At 41.4% G+C, this 19,914-nt stretch overlaps 1 protein-coding gene across 1 annotated transcript in view; it reads right to left on the bottom strand.

Annotated features, from left to right (window-relative positions):
- Nucleotides 1-556: 556 nt before the first annotated feature.
- Nucleotides 557-19,914, bottom strand: part of CCNDBP1 (cyclin D1 binding protein 1) — a 33,340-nt gene continuing 13,982 nt past the window's right edge. The window contains exons 3-10 of the mRNA XM_070940293.1: nucleotides 2,925-3,006; nucleotides 2,607-2,703; nucleotides 2,382-2,455; nucleotides 2,142-2,218; nucleotides 1,473-1,726; nucleotides 1,190-1,250; nucleotides 983-1,029; nucleotides 557-788 (exon numbers count right to left, since the gene is read on the bottom strand). Coding sequence (XP_070796394.1) covers nucleotides 617-788; nucleotides 983-1,029; nucleotides 1,190-1,250; nucleotides 1,473-1,726; nucleotides 2,142-2,218; nucleotides 2,382-2,455; nucleotides 2,607-2,703; nucleotides 2,925-3,006 — 864 coding nt within the window. The 3' untranslated portion in view covers nucleotides 557-616. The remainder of the gene's footprint in view (nucleotides 789-982; nucleotides 1,030-1,189; nucleotides 1,251-1,472; nucleotides 1,727-2,141; nucleotides 2,219-2,381; nucleotides 2,456-2,606; nucleotides 2,704-2,924; nucleotides 3,007-19,914) is intronic.

The raw sequence follows: 19,914 nt of genomic DNA, 5'->3' as shown, positions 1-19,914 counted from the left end.
ATAAAATTCCAAGTCAGGAGGGCCCGGATAACAGCTGCCCCGAGTGGCTTCTCTTTGGACGCAGCAGATCCTGTGGTGGAGCTCAAGGAGGCCGAGTGGAGGGCTCCTGGGACCATCCCATGCCCTCAGCAAGGGCAGCCATTCCCCATAGACCCTGCCCTGCGGCCGGGGCTGTAGAACGTCGAACCCACACCTGGATCGCCCTCTGCAGCTCCCCTGGCCACTGGGTGCTGCCTTCCCCGAGGAGCCGCCTAGCAAGGGCAGCCCCCCACAAGGAACAGGCCAGCAGGGAGCCATTCTGTGTACTCTGGTGGGCCAGAGCCACAACTGACCACCCCACTTGGCAGCTACCCCTGGCCACCTAGGAAGAAGGCAGTGGGAGAGTGGGATGGGGCAGAAAACACAAGAGCTGAGACCTCTGCACGCACCCTGCCCACTCACACCACCACTGCCTTCGCCACTGAAGTCACCGCTTCCATGCCCCATCAAAAGTCTCTCTGGAACTAGAGTTGTGTGTGTATGTGCTTGTTTTAGAGAAATAAGCACACTACAAGCGTTCCGAGCTTCTTGCACAGAGGCCAAGAGTCCTTTACTGCCTGAAGTTGGGACAAAGGTGCTACGGCTGCTCCTTCGGCTGGGCGTGTCCTGCGCACTGACCCTCCCCTGCTGGGCCAGGGTCTCGCAGCAGGCCTTGAGTACAGTTCTTGATCTTGCCTAGGTTGTGGTCCACTGCTCCAGCCAGGAACCTCACCCAGCTCTCTTCGGAGGGAGGGCAGACATGGCTTGTCCTGCAGGAGACAAGACGGCACCAGGATGAAAAGTTGGGGCAGCCGCCTGCCAGCCTGGTCTTGAGGCAAATGACAGCGAGAGGGAGGAAGGGGGGAGAGAGAGGAAGGAGGGAGGGAGAGAGAGGAGGGAGGGAGAGGGAGCGAGATAGAGAGAGATGCTCCCCAGAGACCAAGTCCAGAACTGATTCTCTCACCTAGTGATTTCCAGCATCTTCATTAGCACCGAAGCCAGTTTCCCAGCCTAAAAAGGGATGGAGCAAGGAGGCCTCCACTCAGACATTTTCCCCCACACAGGGGAGGCACACCTCACCAAGGGTATCTAGGGGTTTCAGCCATGATTAATAGCCTGCAGGTATGGGCAGCCAGGAAGGAACTCCTGGGTCCCTCCTTGATCAACTTACGTTCAGCCGCAGAGCGAGCTGGTTCACGGGCGGGCAGAGGCTGAGCACCAGTTCGTCCACACTAAAAGACAAAAGACAAAGACAAAACCAGCAAGGGATCAGCACCAATGCAGCCAGCACAGTGCCAGCGAATCTCGGGCAGGTTGGGAAAGACACAGCAACGACCTCCTGCCCTTCAGCCAACCCTTTGGAGACAGGAGAAGCCCCCTCCTTGCAATGTGGGTCCCACTCCCACCGGGGATGCCAATGCTCCTCCGCTTGGCGGGGCCTCGGTGACTCTCACCTGGGGCTGAGCTCAGCCGCAGCCTCAGCCAGGGCATCCAGCTGAGCCACCTGTTCCTCTGTGTCTGCTGCGCCATGAGTTCTCATGGCTGCCAGCAATTTCCTCAGCCCAGCCTTGGTGGCCTTCACCAGCCCCTTGCAGGGGCCCAGCAGCTGCCGCTCAGCGTCTGTCCAAGCAAGGTCACAGTTCCCTGGGAAGCCCAGGATTTCATCCTCCAGCAGTTCACCGGGAGAAGCCCCTCCCTCGGACTGCATCTAACACAAACACAAGCGTATGGCAAGGAGTGCTCCAGTCCGAGGAAATCTGGGCGGCATTTGGGAAAGGGAGGGGACCGGCCGGGGGAGCCCTTGCAGGAGAGCTGCTAACCAGGGGGTGGAACCGTGAGCATGCAGGGTGGGAAAAGCCAAGGGGCACAACCACCTCTGATGCTGGTGATGGCATAACAAGGATGAGGAAGAGTCACCCCACGCATCCTGAAGAAACCAAGAGGTCTCACAATGGTGAAGATTGGGACAGAATTCCAATGCTTGGGGGAAATCAGCCAGAGCCCCAAGAGAGTGGGAAACTGTGGGGTCTCAGGGATCCAAGCCCCAAGGCCTCCAACATGCCTAGCTGCCCCTCCCTCTTGCCAATGAATCAACAGCCAAAGTGGCTGTCTCCTCTCCCCACCTGCTCCATCTCCTCCAATGCATCCTTGATAAGTTCCAAGCAGGAAGAAATGGCCAATGTGACCGCTGCCAGGTTGTCTGAGCAGAGAGAACACCGGGTGAGGGGGAGGGCACTCTTTGGGTGGTAGCGAGAGCTGCCCCCCCCCCAAGCTCCAATTCAACCTAGGCCCATTCTCTGGCCAGGGCAAGGGCTGCTCATGCACAGCTGCCTTCTGGCCCTGACTTCTCTCCCGCCACTTACCATGCGGCAGGCAGGAAACTCGGTCGCAGGCCTCCCATACGCCTCCAGTTGAGATAAGCTGCTCCTGAGACAGACTGCAAGAGGGACAACGTGACGGACCAGTGCAGCCAACTGAGGCTGAGATCACGAAAAGAAAGCTGAGGACACCCACCCATCAACTTGGCCTGCTGGGGCCTTTTCTGGGGAGGGAAAGCAGAGGGGCAGCCGTGGCGGGAGAAGGCTCACCTCTCCTGGGGGGTCCGAAGGATAACCTCTACGAGCTGAATCATCCCTTCCACCACCTGGATCGTGGCACAGCGGACAGCATTGTTCAGGGCCTTTCCTGAGAGAGGCAAAGGGAGTTCTGCAGTGTTTAAACTTGCAAACTGGAGCAAGATTTCCCGTAACAAGCAACTTTAAATAAAAGCAGGAGCTTTCAGCCATCATCAAGGAGCTACAGGCCTCTCCCCAGCTTGAGAGAAGAGGCTGGAGGGGCAACTGTCAGAGCTGATGTCCCAAAGGCTCTTTGCATTGCTGAAACAGGGGACCCCTGTTCCCGCTCACCTTGGCTCTCTGGGAGCTGGTAATACACAGAGACAGCTCTGATGGCAGCACTGCGCACCTCTTCGCTCAGCCTCTCGCATGTCTGAGAAAGAACCAACCATAAAGGTTAGGCTGCTGTCCCCAACAAGATCGTACCTATGTAACCGATCGACACACTTTCTGTAATTGTAATGGATAATGGTTGTTTTTGTTTTGTTAAAAAAATTCAAAAAAATTCAAAAAAAAAAAAAAAAAGATTGTACCTATGTCCTTCAAGGCCTAGAGGGGCCCTACATTGGGCACCAGTGAAGGATTTTCCGTTTCTTCCTACTTTCCTACCTGAACAAGCAAGATAATTTTAAAATGTAGGATTGATTGGGGAACAATCTTCCTCAAGGTGAAAACTACATCATCTATCTCCAGTTTACAACACGATCCTTTCAACCAAGCATCCTCAAACTACGGCCCACAGGATGGATGTGATCCGCCGACCCAATTTATCCGGCCCGTGGAGTGGTGGGGTTAAGCCCCGCCCCTTGTCCCTCTCTCCCAGCCACTTCCTGCATCAATCTCACACTCTCCCCTCTTTGCTAGCAGCCACCCCCTTTTTCACATGGGATTGCCCGGCAGCGAGGAGGGAGAGGGAGAATGGGGCAACCACTAGTAGAGAGGGGGAGGTTGCGAGGTTGATGCTTCTGGGACGAGGAGAGCCAGAAAGCGTCTGGGTCTCACCCGGCCTCTTTCCCTCTCGCAGCCACATGTGCTTCTGCTGCCATTCCAGAGAGCTGCCTTAGGAGCAAGGGGGAATAAAGAGGCCAGCCAGCAAGCCGAAGGTTCACTCGCTTGCTTTGCTCTCCCGTCTCTGCTCTTGCAAGTTTTGCTGCCTTTTCTCTTCCTGCGCGACCCTCCCGATCTTTGAGACTGCGACCAGGTTGGCGGTGGGGAGGGAGGGGAGTCCGTGGGAGACGGTGCCATCAGAACCCTCCCCAGCTCTTTCCTGAAGCACCTCGCACCAGCCGAATACCCTGGCCCAAATGCCACCGCTGCCACTCCCAGCCTTGCTTGGGACAATTGCAGCACTTCGGACAGGACTACGGCGGTGGCAGGGGATGCTAGCGAGGCTTCCCAGAACGCTGCCTGGGCAGCAGCAACGGCTAAACTGACATGCGCAGGGAGGGAGCGCATGGAAGATGGCGTCAGAACCCTCCCTGGCTCTTCCCTGAAGCGCCTCACTCTGACACTCTGATCATTGCATGATTCACCTTGTACCTGCTTACAGGCAAAGACTTAAAACCACAAAACCAACAATTAAATCAGTGAGGAGGCAAAGTTAAAGCTACAGGCCTGCCTTGAGTGCACTGATTGGAATGTTTTCGAAAGTACTTCTGCAGACCTAGATGAACCCACAGATGCTGTAACATCATATGTCAGCTTCTGTGAAGACCTATGTGTATTGACCAAGAACTTGTGAATATACAGTAACAACAAACCTTGGTTCACAATTAACTTAAACAGCTACATCATTCCAAAGAGGAAGCCTACAGAAAAGGTGATAAAATGCTGTACAATCAGGCCAGAAATGTAGTAACAAGAGAGATCCGAGCAGCAAAAAGAAGCTACCCTGAAAAGCTAAAGAATCAGTTCACAACAAATGTACCAGCAAACATGTGGAAAACTCTTAAAAAGATCACCGTTATGGCAAAGCTCCTTCCCAGGCTGAAGGAAATCAACAATTAGCAGACGACCTGAATGTGTTTTACTGCAGGTTTGAAAGGAAACTAGAGCCACCTATCTCCACAACCCACATCTCAGACACAACAACAACAGCCAAAGCTCCTACAACTGACCCCATCCCATTGGGTTTCAACCCCTAGTGATCACAGAAAAGGAAGTGCAAGACCTATTTCACAGACAAGCCAGGAAAAGCTCCAGGCCCAGACAAGATAACTCCTTCTTGCTTAAAAGTCTGTGTTGACCAATTGGCCCACATCTTCATCCAAATCTTCAATAAATCGCTAGAGATATGCTATGTTCCTTCTTGCTTTAAATGCTCTATCATCCCAGTGCCTTTCACTTCTTGTTGTTGTTCTATATATTGCCGATAAAATAGCTCCGCCTTTTTTACTGTATCCAATCTATGCCTTTGTTCTTGTAAATTCACCGAGATTCCTTTGGGTATCAACCATCTAAAGCTCACTCCTTTTTTAATCAACTGTTTCATCAAAAATTGGTATTCTTTTCTTAAATCTTTCACCCTTCTTGGAACTTGTAAGAGAAGAAGAAGGGGCAAGTTGCCAGGAAGAGAAAAGAGAACAACTAACAGAGACAACCAAGGAACAAGAGGAAAGAGCATTGAGAGAGGGGGCAAGAACGAAAGAGATGAAAGAACAAAGAGAAACGAGTGATTAGATCTACTAAACAAATAAACAAGTAAAAATGGAAGAAGAAGTGAAAGTAATATCAGTGAATATAAATGGACTAAATTCAGTAATAAAAAAAACAAGAATATTCAACAAATTAGAAAACTTAAAATTAGAGATTATATGTTTACAAGAAGTTCATATTAAGAAACAGCATAAATATCTATTGGAGCAAACGAAATTGGGAAGACTATACATAACACTTGCTAGTCAAAGTAAAAGAGAGGTAGCATTATATATTAAAAAACAATTCAATCCAAACAGATCTTTGAAGATGAGGAAAGAAGGATAGTAATGGTTGAAATAACTATGAATCAGAAAAAAACATTGTTAGTGGCAATATATGCTCCAAATGATAATCAAGAAGAATATTATGGGAAATTACATAAAAAATAATAGAATATGAATACGAAGAGCTATGTATATTACAGGATTTCAGTGCAAAAACAGACAATGAGTTGGACTATAAACCTACAAATTTAAATAAGAAGATAAGAAAAACATTGCCAATTTTTTTTTTTACAATGAGAGATGAATTAAGTCTATAAGATGCTTGGAGACGAAGCCATCCAAAAGAAAAGCAGTATACATTCTATTCAAATAGGCATCTGTCGTGGTCAAGAATAGATATGATGTGGATGTCAACAGAATTAATAGCTAAAATACAAGAAATTGATATTGGAACAAATGTATGGGCAGACCACAATCCAATAATAATGACATGGAAAGGGAAAAAAAAGAAAAATGAGATGGACATTAAATCAAAAATTATTAAATGAAAAAAATTTCCAACAATATATGGAAAAAGAATTGACTTTCTTTTTTAAAGAGAATAAGAAAGAAGATACATCTCTACAAAATGTGTGGGATACCAGTAAAGCCTACATTAGAGGATTGGCAATGACATATCTAGGAAAATGAAATAAACAGAATAGACAAATGCAAAAGAATTTAGAGGAAGAATATAAGAAATTAGAGATGGAACTACCAAAAAATCCGCACGACAAAAAGATTAAAAATTTGTTGGATTTGAAAAAACATGAGATGAATTTAATGGAAAATGAAGAATTGGCGAATAAAATAAAAGCTACAAAGCAAATTTTTTTTTGAAAATGCAAATAAACCAGGACGATGGTTAGCATATAAAATGAAAAAAGAGAAAGAAAAGAAATTAATAAATCAATTAATAGATCAAGATGGAAAGATATGTTATAAAAGTGAGGAAAAGAAAAAGATAATTGAGAAATACTACAATGGACTGTATCAACAAGAAATAATAGAAGAAGACTAGGGTTAGAACTGCCTAGAATCCCAGAAAAGTTTAAAAAAACGATTAGAGGAAAGAATATCTATGATGGAATTAATGGAGGGAATTAAAACAGAAAAATGGGAAGACACCAGGCCCAGATTGATTACCAGCAGAGGTATATAAAACCCTACAAGATGTACTAAGCAATGTGATGCTGCAAGTATTTAAGGAACTACTACTTAAAGCTAAAATTCCGGACTCATGGATGGAAGCATATATAACTTTAATACCAAAAGAAGAGGCAGATCTGCAACATATAAAGCCCTAAAAACCTATTTTTTTCAGTTAGCCGGGCTATCCTGATTTTATGGTTGGTTTTAAAATTTGATACGGATTTTAAATTGATAAGTTTTTTTTTTATTGCAAAAGTTTTACAATTACATTTTCACCCCTTTCCCCCCCCCCCTCAACCCACCCCAAACTTCCTAACCTCCCTAACCCTCCCCTCCCCCCGGACTTCCACACAATATATTCATATCAGGTAAAAAAAAACCCCTTAGTATAAAACTTATATAAAACTTGAACCCCTCCCTCCCCCTTATAATTTTTTTATCTTCATTACATTGAAATACTTCTATCTAGAGATATCATTTTCAAATAAAAACTATTTGATACTTCCTAGTTTGATATTTGTTCTGAACATAATCTATCCACTTTTTCCATTCCCATTCATAAGTCTCTTGTGAACAGTCTTTTAAATATGCTGAAATCTTCGCCATCTCTGCAAAACTGGCCATCTTCAGAGTCCATTCCTCGATCGTGGGCAAATCTTCATTCTTCCAGTATTTACCTATCAATAGTCTCACAGCTGTTATCATGTACAATATCAACTTTGTTTCACCCGAAGTGAAACCCTTAACTATACCCAATAAAAACAATTGTGGAGAAAATTGAATTTTTTTCTTCAAAACATTCTGCATGACCCACCAAATTTTTATCCAAAAAGCCTTAACTTTCCTACAAGTCCACCAAACATGATAATATGTAGCATCTAAACAGTCACATCTCCAACATTTTGGCTGAACATTAGGGTACATATACGACAATTTTTTGGGGTCTAAATGCCATCTATAAAACATTTTATAGAAATTTTCCCTCAAATTCTGCGACTGTGTGAATTTAACGTTCTGAACCCAAATTTTTTCCCATGTTTCCAACTTCACTGGTTCCTCAAAATTTTGTGCCCACTTAATCATACAATCTTTAACCAATTCAGTTTCTGAATCCCTTTCTAACAAAACATTATAAAGCCTTTTAATATGCATTGGACCTTTCTCTTTTATATGTCTAACCAATTCTTCCTCATGCAACATAATACCAGTTTTTTGGTCCTCTTTCCATCTCAGTTGTAATTGATTATATTGTAACCAGGTTAAGTTAATCCCTTCGTCCAACAGTGTCTGTAATGTCTTCAACTGCCATCTGCCCGCATCTGTAAAAAGAACCTCTTTGTATAAACCCCCCCCGAGTCACATTATATTTGTATTCCACATAATATGACCAAGATCCAGCCATAGCGGTATTTTATAATCCCATTTGAATCGGTGCTTCTTCCAAACTCTCATCAAAGAGTCTCTAAGTATATGGCTTTTAAATACTTTATCCACTTTGTTGTCATAAAATAAGTAAGCATGCCATCCAAATTCAAGATCAAAACTTTCTATATTCAGTATTCCAGTCTTTTTCCTTCCAAACCAATCACTTGCTAAAGTCAAAGCTGCTGCTTCATAATATAACTGTAGGTTTGGAAGTTTAAGACCTCCCCTTTCTGGAACATCTTGCATAATTTTCAATTTCACTCTCGGTTTTTTCTCGTTCCAAACTTATTCACTCCAGTTTGCCAGACTTTCAGTTGTTTATCACTTTTGAGCACCGGAATCATTTGAAACAGAAAAAGAAATCTTGGCAAAATGTTCATCTTAACTGCTGCTATTCTTCCAAGTAAAGACAGCTGCAGTTTTTTCCAAGTCTCCATATCTTTCTGCACCTCTCGCCACAAAACCTCATAATTATTTTGAAACAATTTCATGTTTGATTCTGCAACCTGAACTCCTAGATATTTTACCTTTGGTACAATCTCAAAACCTGTCCTCCTTTCAAGCTCGTGTTTACGATCTTGTGTCATATTTTTAACTATCATCTTAGTTTTTTTCTGATTCAGTCTAAAACCTGAAACTTTACCATAGTCTTGTATAATGTCCTTCATCTGGATTATTGATTCCATTGGCTGTGTTAGGGTAACAACCAGATCATCTGCAAATGCCTTTATTCTGTAATCCTCTTGCCTTATCATTATACCTTTCAAGATATTAGAGTCCCGTATTGTATTTAACAAGACTTCTAGTGTTAAAATAAATAACAATGGGGACAGCGGACATCCCTGTTTTGTTCCTTTTTCAATTTTAAACTCTGTTGTCAAACTTCCATTAATAATAATATGTGCCTTTTGCTCTTGGTAAATTGCTGAAACCGCCTGTATAAATTGATCCCCAAAGTCCATCTTTTTTAAAGTCTTTAGTAGAAAATCCCAATCCACTCTATCAAAGGCCTTCTCTGCATCCAGAAAGACCAGCACTGCAGGGATCTGTTTATTCTTCTCAAGATATTCCAATAAATCTATTACTTGCCTTACATTGTCCTTCATGTATCTACCCTCGATAAATCCCGCTTGATCATCATGAATCACCTTTTGAATTACTGGCATCAACCTGTTGGGTAATACCTTTGCATAAATTTTATAATCAGTATTCAGAAGAGATATTGGTCTATAATTCTCCGGTTTTTTTGGACCTGCTTGCTCTTTTGGTATCAGAGAAATATAAGCTGTTGTCCATGATGGGGGTATTTTACCCCCTTGTTGAATATTATAAAACAAATCTCTAAGTTGTTCCACCATTTCTGCTTGCAAATTTTTATAATACACTGCAGTCAAACCATCCGTTCCAGGAGCTTTAGCTATTTTTAATTGTTTAATTGCTACGATTATCTCCTCCACTGTTATAGGATAATTCATTCTTTCCTTTTGTTGGTCAGTAATTTTTGTAACTCTTTTATTATCTAAATATTTTTCTATAAGTCCATTCTGCACATCATCTTTAGCATATAATTTAGTATAATAGTCCACAAACGCTTCTTTAATTAGTTTTTGTTGAAAGATTTCTTTCCCTCCAATATCAATACTATCAATAGTCCATGTACTCTGCTTTTTCCTTAATGTGTAGGCCAACCATCTGCCCGGTTTATTGGCATTACAAAATGTATTATGCTTCGCATATTGTAAATTTGTTGCAACTTGTTCCGCCATAAGCATTTGAAATTGGTCTTTCAAAAGTTTTATAACACCACGTATTCTTTCATCTGTTGGGTTTTTAATAAGTAGCTGTTCTTTATTCTTTATTTCTGCTTCCAATTCAGATCTTTTCTTTTGTCGAATCAATCTATGTTTAGAGTTCATATAAATGAGCACCCCTCTCATATAAGCTTTACTCGCATCCCACACAATTTCAATTGGGGTACCTTTATTCAAATTTATTTCAAAAAATTCTTTCAAGTGCTTTTTAAGTTCTATTATATTTTTTTCATATCTGAACAAGTTTTCATTTATTCTCCAAGAACGTCGCTCAGTCTTGCCCATCTCAATTTCTATCCATACGGGGCTATGGTCGGTCAAGGTTCTTGGGAAAATCTTTGTTCTTTTTGTCTTAACAAGTAGATCATCTGACAACAAAATAAAGTCAATCCTAGAGAAGGATCTATGTCTGTCGGAAAAAAAAGTATAATCCAATTCTTTTGGATTATGTATTCTCCAAACATCTTTTAATTCCAAGTCTTCTTTCATATCAAAAAAAGTCTGTGGTAATCTAATCCTAGATTTCGCCAAACTCTTTTTATCTAGTTTAGAATCAATTACTCCATTCCAATCTCCCATAATTAAAATAGATCTATAGTCCCATTGCAGTATTTTAGTATGTAACATTTTATAGAAATGGTCCTGTTGTTGATTGGGAGCATAAATTCCAATCAGAAGAATTTGGCCATTTACTGTAAGCAATTCAATTGCTATAAACCTACCATCTTCATCTGCTTCTATAATTTTAGCTGTTAATCTTTTGTTTACATAAATAACCACACCATTCTTTTTTTGCAAAGTTGAAGATATAAAATGTGTTCCTAATTTAGAGTTTATCAAATATTTTTGATCTTGAGTTGTGATATGTGTTTCTTGTAAACAAATTATATCATTATTAAATTGTCTCAAGTATGCAAATAACTTCTTCCTTTTCTGTGCTGAATTCAACCCATTCACATTCCAAGATAAGCACTTAATTGTCATCTTTATCTTTCTGAAGCAACGAGCAGAATAACCGAATATCTTCTGGAATCTTCGGTCTTGCTCCCCCCATGGCTCCAGTCTCTTGTGTGGTACTCTTAGCTCCCTTTTTATCTTGTCTTTCCTGTTGTTGTTGCTTTTCTTTAAGTTGCTTAGATTTTGCATGAGTTATGCGCTGATCCTTAATCTCAACCATCCGAACCGGGTCCAAGATTGGAGAAGATTCCAACAGGGGCTCATCCAGAAAACCTCCTTCAGCACCCTGCGTTTCCTCTAACTCCACCTGCTTTGACTGTTCTTGCGGTTCTTGTTGAAGTTGCTTCTTATCACTCTCCTTAATCTCCAGGACTGTAGATGTACGTGGAGATGGTGTTCTTTCTTTAAAAATAGTAGTATAAAAATGCTCCGCCTTCTCCACAGTATTCAAACGATGTCTTTCTCCCTTATATTTCAAAATTATGCCAGTTGGGGCATCCCACCGAAATGGTATCTCTTGTTTTTGCAGTTCTTTTACAAGAAAGCCAAAATCTTTTCTGGCTTTCAGCCTTTTAGGTGGTAGTTCCTTGTATACTCCAGTTTGTGCGCCCCCCACTTGCACAGAAGTAAGAAAGGATTTTTGCAGGATATCATTTCTTATTGCTCTGTCCGTAAAATATATGACCACATCTCTAGGCAATTATCTTTGTCTGGCCACCCAAGAATTCACTCTGTAAATTTTATCTATTTTGTAAAAGACATCAGGATTAATTTTTAAAATCACTGCCAGAGCGTCAGCGCAAATCTGTCTCAAATCCTGTCTGTCATCCTCTCTGATTCCTCGAAGCCTTATGGCAAATTCCATTGCCCTGAATTGCATCATAACAATTTTGTTTTCAACTCTCTGCATTTTATCATCAACATCAGAAATTTTGTAGTCATTGTCTTTCATCTTAACATTGACTTCTGATTTAAATTCTTCCACTTTAGAGTCAACTTTAATAATAAATTCTGCAAGGCCAGACGCCACATCTGATATTTTTTTAGTCACCTTGCCATAATCCTGTTTCACCATATCTTTGATTTCATTAATTTCCTGCATAATTTCCTGTTGGGATTTTTGAAATTTATCATCCAAAGCTTTAGAAATAAATTCTTTTAAATTTTCAATATCAAAATCTTTTTTCTGAGTCTGTATCTGTTGAGCAGGGGGAAGCTGCGTTTCATGTTTGTGTGTGGGGGATCCCCCCCCTGCTGCCTTTCCTTCCTGCTTCTTTGAGGCCATTCTGCCACGTAAGCTAGATTTTCTGAAGAGGGAAGTCCCTTTTCCTTTTCCACCTCCACAGAGACTTCTAAAAAAGTCCCCCAGGTTTAATCAAATAGAAACTGGAGTAAAGCAAAGTCAGATTTTAAAAAAAGGAGTTTTTCTTGTTTCCCCCTCTTCTCTTATTTCTCTTTATTACAAGCGAAGCAACTTTGTAGCAACTTTATAACTTTGTAGCAAAGCAAGATGACTTCACAAATCCACTCTTGCTAGCTCGTTAGCTCTAGTGCTGGGCGCCATATTTTTTCAAATCACTTTCACTCGCTCGTATTTTCTCTTGAATTAAAAAGTCAACAAAGCACTAATACTTGCGATTTCCGAGTTTCAGGGTTCAAGTTAATATTTCCGCTGCTTGTTGAGGTTGGTTCCATTCACTTTAAACGTTTGCTGCAGCCGGCTTGTTCTGCTGAAGGCAGAATCGTCCCACGCCGCCCGGAGTCTCAGCAGGTTGGGAGGGAGCCGCGCCTGTTTCCTCCCCAGAAGCAATTCCCTGGGGGCTTACAGGGGCTCAACCTGTACCCTGCTATCTCTCCTCCTTCAATCCTCAGGATTTCGGAGTTTTCGAGCCGCTTCTCGATCGCGAGGCAGCTCTACAGGCAGCGGGGCTGGCGGTCCTTAAAAAGGCACCGTCATCGCCGAAGCTAGCAAACCGGAAGTCCTTAAATTGTTGTTTTAAATTATGGGCCAAATTTATTTAATTATTTTAAATATATTTTTAACTTTATGTATAAATGTTTTTTATCTTGGTTGTTCACCGCCCTGAGTCCGAAAGGAGAAGGGCGGTATTGAAGTTTGAAAAATAATAATAATAATAATAATAATAATAATAATAATAATAATAAAAAATAAAGAATTATAGACTGATATCTCTATTAAATGTGGATTATAAGATTTTTGCATCAATCATGGCTGAAAGATTAAAAAAAAAATACTAAACGAGTTTATACATTTGGACCAAAATGGCTTTTTACCAAAAAGACAAATTAAAGATAATATGCACATTATATTAAATACATTAGAATATTATGAATTACATTCAGAGAAACAAATAGCGTTGCTGTTTGGATGCACAAAAGGCATTTGATAACATGAATTGGCAATTTATGATAAAACAGTTGAAAATGATGGATTTTGGAGACAGATTTATAAATACGATCCAAACTATATATATAGACCAAGCGGCAAAGGTGATGGTAAATGGTGAAATGACAGAGAAAATAGATATTAGAAAAGGAACAACACAAGGATGCCCTTTATCTCCATTATTATTTATATTGACATTAGAGGTTTTAAATAGAAAAGTGAGACAGGAAAAGGAGATAAAAGGAATGAGAATCAAAAAAGAAGAATATAAAATACAAGCATTTGCAGATGATTTGGTGTTTATCATGGAAGACCCAATGGAGACAACGCCAAAATTATTAGAGCAAATAGAAGAATATGGGAAAGTAGCAGGTCTGAAAATCAATAAAGATAAGACAAAGGTATTAGTCAAAAATATGAGAGAAAATCAAAAAAAGGAGATGATGGAGAAACTGGACATCCAAATTGTGAAGAAAGTGAAATATTTGGGCATTTATCTGACATCAAGATGTGCAACACTCAAGGAAGACAATTATTATAAACTGAAAAAACATATTGAAACAGACCTGGAGAAATGGAGAAACTTGCAATTATCACTAATGGGAAGAATAGCATTAAAAAAAATGAATGTATTACCAAACATATTATTTTTATTTCAAACTATACCATTAAAACTGGAGAAAAAATATTTTGAAGAGTTGAAGAAAATAACGTGGAAATAACGTGTGGCAAGGAAAGAGAGCAAGAATTAACATAAAAATGCTACAAGATGCAAGAACTAGAGGTGGGTTTGGCATACCAAATTGGGAATTGTATTATCAAGCGGCAGCCTTAACATTTATTTATTTATTTATTTTATTTTATTTCTATACCGTCCTTCTCCTGAGGGACTCAGGGCGGTGTACAGCCAAGATAAAACATAGCATATAAAATTTAAAAACATTTAAAAAAAAATTAAATAATTTTGGCCCGAATTTAAAACAACCCAATTAAAACCAAATTCGATTAAAAAACTGAGAGGATGGGATCAAGTCAGCCCAGCTAGATGGAACAAGTGTGTCTTCAGGGCCCGACGAAAAGTCCGGAGGTCTGATATGGTGCGTATCTCAGGGGGCAGGGTCATTCCAGAGGGCAGGTGCTGCCACAGAGAAGGCTCTCCCCCTGGGGGTCGCCAGCCGGCACTGTCTGGCCGACGGCACCCTGAGGAGGCCCTTGCTGTGCGAGCGAACCGGTCGGTGGGAGGCTATTGGCGGCAGAAGGCGGTCTCGCAAATACCCTGGCCCTAAGCCATGGAGCGCTTTAAAGGTGATCACCAACACCTTGAAGCGCACCTGGAAGACCACAGGAAGCCAGTGCAGCTCGTGCAGGAGAGGTGTTATATGTGAGCGCCCCGTCGCTCCCATAATCCCCCGCGCGGCCGCATTCTGGACCAACTGCAGCCTCCGGATGCACCCCAAGGGGAGCCCCATGTAGAGAGCATTGCAGTAGTCCAGGCGGGAAGTGACAAGTGCTTGAGTGACCATGCGTAGCGAGTCCCGATCCAGAAAGGGACGCAACTGGCGTATCAGGCAAACCTGATAAAAAGCCCCCCTGGCCACGGCCGTCATATGCTCTTCTAAAGACAGCCGTGCGTCCAGGAGGACGCCTAAGTTGCGAGCCCTCTCCATGGGGGCCAGTGATTCGCCCCCAATAGCCAGTGATGGCACCAGCTGGCTATATCGGGACGCTGGAAGCCACACCCACTCGGTCTTGGAAGGATTGAGTCGGAGCCTGATTCTCCCCATCCAGGCCCGCACGGCCTCCAGGCACTGGGACATAACTTCAAGGGCATCGTTGGGGTGGCCCAGGGTGAAGATATACAGCTGAGTGTCGTCAGGGTACTGATGGAACTCCACCCCAAAGCCACGGATGATCTCACCTAGCGGCTTTACATAAATGTTGAACAGAAGGGGCGAGAGGACCGACCCTTGTGGCACCCCACAAACAAGATGCCTCGGGGTCGACCCCGTCAACACGGATTGCGACCGGTCAGAGAGGTAGGAGGAGAACCACCGCAGAACGGTGCCCCCCACCCTCAGCCCCTTCAACCGGTGCAACATGATACCATGGTTGATGGTATCAAAAGCCGCTGAGAGATCTAACAGGACCAGGATAGAGGAACAACCCCTATCCCGAGCCCTCCAGAGATCATCCACCAACGCGACCAATGCCGTTTCTGTGCTGTGCCCAGGCCGGAAGCCGGACTGGAGCGGGTCTAGCTTCATCCAGGTACTGGGGAAGTTGCCGCGCCACCACACTCTCAACAACCTTCGCAATGAAGCGAAGGTTGGAGACTGGACGATAGTTAGCCAAAATAGCCGGATCCAGGGAGGGCTTCTTGAGGAGGGGCCTCACCACCACTTCTTTCAAAGCGGCCGGCAGGACCCCCTCACTCAGAGAAGCGTTAACAATCCCCTGGAGCCAGCCTCATGTAACCTCCTGGGAAGCCAGTACCAACCAGGAGGGGCACGGGTCCAATAAACATGTGGTCGCGTTCAGCTGTCCCAGGATCCTGTCCATGTCCTCGGGAGCAACAGGATCAAACTCCTCCCATATAACACTCTCAAGACCTGCCTCAGTCATCCCGTCCGGACTTACCCAGTCAGAGGCCAGGCCTTCCCGAATCTGAGCGATCTTGTCATACAGATACTGCACAAAATCCTCAGCTCGACCCTGCAAGGAATCATCCCACGCTTCCACATGGAGGAGGGAGCGGGTCACCCTAAACAGGGCGGCTGGGCGATTATCTGATGATGCGATAAGAGCGGCAAAATAGCTAGATTTCGCCGCTTTTATCGCCACTAGGTAGGTCTTAATATGAGACCTCACCAGTGTTCAGTCGGATTCGGAGCGGCTGGTCCTCCAACTACTCTCCAGGCGTTTTTTCCGGCGCTTCATCTCCCTCAGCTCCTCGGAGAACCAAGGAGCTAGGTGAGTTCGGTGCCGGGTCAGAGGCCGCAAAGGCACGACGCGGTCCAAAGCTCCGGTGGCCGCACTATCCCAGGTGGCCACCAGGTCTTCAGCCGAGTCATGAGCCAGAGTCTCAGGAAATGGCCCAAGCTCCATCTGGAACCTATCAGGATCCATCAGGCGACTGGGGCGGAACCACCTGGTCGGGGTGCGGCGGTCAGAAAGTTAATGATCCGACAGGCAAAACGCTTCTGCTGAATGGCAGGTGGCCATCTCTGGGCATCCCAGAGAGAAGGTGCAAAACCTAGAGAACGGATGGAAACAAGAAACACCAAAAAACAGATATAATAGGCAATGGATGAACAGATCAAACTCTTTTCGGTAAACATTAATGGCTTAAATGCCCCAAAGAAAAGGAATCAAATTTTCACAAAATTACGAAAATTAGAAGCAGATGTAATATGTCTGCAAGAAGTACACATTCAAAAAGATTATCAAAAAATCCTAGAAAACCCCAAATTAGGAAAATTATATTTATCTCTGGCCCCAAAAAAGAAAAAAGGAGTAGTGATTTACGTAAAAGAAAAAATACAATCTAAACTAGTTTATACCGATGAGCAAGGTAGAGTGGTGATGGTTGAATTAGAAATAGGAAAAAGGAAAATGTTAATTGTAGGGATTTATGCACCTAACCAAAAACTACAGGTTTTTTTTAAAGACCTACATATAAAATTAGCAGAATTAGAATATGATGATATTTGTGTAATAGGGGATTATAATGCAATAGTAAATGCAAAGAAAGACTATAAAACTGGGAAAAAAAAACAAAAGAAAAAAGAAATACTTCCAAAAGAATTCTTTACTATGGCTGAAGAACTAAACTTGGCAGATGTATGGAGGGAAACACATGAAGAAGAGGCCCAATACACCTTTTACTCCCATCCGCATAACTCCTGGTCAAGATTGGACATGGCATGGATGACCCCAAGTATCAAAACAGAAGTAGAAAAAATTGAGATAGGCACAAACCAATGGGCAGACCACAATCCACTATTCATAAACTGGAAAGGGGAAAGAAGACGTAAGAGATGGACAATGAACCAAAGATTATGTAAAGAAAAAGAATTTAATTTGATGTTAGAAAAGGAAGTAAAAATATTCTTTCAGATAAATAAAATAGAGGAAACCTCTTTACAAAACACATGGGATACTTTAAAAGCATATATAAGGGGCCTAGTAATAGCATATACGAGGAAAAAGAATAAAGAGAAGAAAAAACAATTAGATAAATTAGAGAAAGACCTAAAACAAATAGAACAAAAACTCCAGGAAAAGCCCCAGAACAAAACAATAAAAGAAGAATGGGAAATGATTAAGCATAAATTGAATTTGATAAACCAAATAGAACTAGCCCAAAAAATAAAAATGGCGAAACAAAACTATTTTGAGCACGCAAATAAAACGGGCAGATGGCTAGCCTATAAACTGAAAAAAGAACAGAAAAAAAGAATGATATACCAATTGAAAGATGATAAAGGAGAAATTCAACATAGTAAAGAGGCCAAAAAAGATATTATTAAGAAATTTTATGCGAATCTATATAATCAGGGGAAAATAGAGGAAGATAAAATAAAACAGTACATAGAGAAATCAGGAATGCCAAAAATCACAGAAGAACAAAGAATTACTCTCAATAGGCCAATAACCAAATTAGAACTAGACGAAGTACTGAAAAAGCAAAAAAACAATAAAACACCGGGTCCTGACGGGCTACCGGTAGAAATATATAAAACAATGCAAGAAGTACTGGGAGAGAATATGTTGCGATTATATAATGAAGCTATGGAGAAAGCCAAGATACCAAATTCATGGACAGAAGCCATAATAACAATCATTCCAAAAGAAGACACAGATCTCCAGTTAATACAAAACTATAGACCTATTTCATTATTGAATGCCGATTACAAAATATTTGCAGCAATCTTGGCAGAAAGAATTAAATTAGTATTAAATACATATATACACCCAGACCAAAATGGATTTCTGCCGGGACGCCAAATAAAGAACAACATGAGAATAATACTTAATGCTTTAGAATACTATGAATCACACCCGGAGAAGCAGGCAGTGTTGGTTTTTCTTGACGCCCAAAAGGCCTTCGATAACCAAAATTGGAAATTTATGATTGAACAACTACAAAATATGCAAATTGGGGAAAAATTTGGGAAAATTATAGCAGAAATCTATACCAAGCAATCAGCAAGGATAATTATGAATGATGATATAACAGACAAATTTAATATAACAAAAGGAGTTAGACAAGGCTGTCCACTTTCCCCCTTACTATATATTCTATCATTGGAAACCCTGTTGAAAAAAATTAGAGAAGATCAAGGAATTGAAGGTTTAAGGATTAATAGAGAAGAATACAAAGTTCAAGCCTTTGCTGATGACTTAGTGTTTTTGACAGAAAATCCTATGGAATCTATACCTAATTTGTTTCAAAAAATAGAAGAATTTGGAGAAGTGGCTGGACTAAAAATTAATAAAAATAAATCGAAGCTAATTGTTAAAAACCTTACGGAAATCCAAACAAAAGATTTGATAGATAATATACAAATTCAAACAACAACAAAAATAAAATATCTAGGAATCTGCTTATCCACAAGAACATCAGCAATTAAAGAAAATAATTATGATAAATTACTAGAACAAACAAAGAAAGATTTAGAAAAATGGGAAAATTTACACATTTCATTCCTAGGAAGAATTTCGGCTATCAAAATGATTATATTACCTAAATTTCTATATTTGTTTCAGGTCACCCCAATTAAAATAGATAAACCGTTTTTTGAAAAGCTGAATAAAATAACATCTAAATTTATTTGGCAAGGGAAAAGGCCACGAATAAAATTTAAACTGCTTCAGGATACAAAAGATAGAGGAGGAGCTGCACTCCCTGACTGGGAGATATACTACCAAGCAGCAGTACTATCGTGGGTCAAAGATTGGATAGAATTAAAGGACTCTAGAACTTTAACAATTGAGGGACACGAACTTCAAACTGGCTGGCACTCCTTTATGTGGGATGAGAAATACAAAACACATTCATATTTTAAAACACATACAATAAGGAACTCACTATTACAAATTTGGCTTAAAATTAAAAAACAACATTATATGAAGATACCAAATTGGCTAGCACCGGCGGAATCAATTAGACACCCAAATTTAACAGATAAGACAAAAATAATTAGATATAAAGATATAATTGACTATCAAGGCAAACTAAAGACAAAACAACAATTGGAGACAGATTTACACAGAGGAATAGACTGGTGGACTTACACTCAAATACAATCTAAATATAGAGAGCATATAAAAACATATGAAATTTACAATCAAAAACAAGAAATAGATAAAATTATATTAGATTCAGAAAATAAATTAATTAGTAGAATTTATAAATTTCTCCTACGCTATAAATTGGAAGAAGAGACAGTCAAAGAAACGATGATTAAGTGGGCTCAAAATATCAAACACACAATACCTTTGGAAAAATGGGAAAAGTTTTGGCAGGAAAACCTAAAGTTAACGAAAGCAACGGCGTACAAGGAAAA

The sequence above is a fragment of the Pituophis catenifer genome, unplaced genomic scaffold, assembly GCF_029215685.1.
Source record: "Pituophis catenifer annectens isolate HBS135680 unplaced genomic scaffold, rPitCat1.0.hap2 SCAF_3, whole genome shotgun sequence".
NCBI classification, from domain to species: domain Eukaryota; kingdom Metazoa; phylum Chordata; class Lepidosauria; order Squamata; family Colubridae; genus Pituophis; species Pituophis catenifer.
This window is presented reverse-complemented; position numbering and strand designations above follow the sequence as displayed.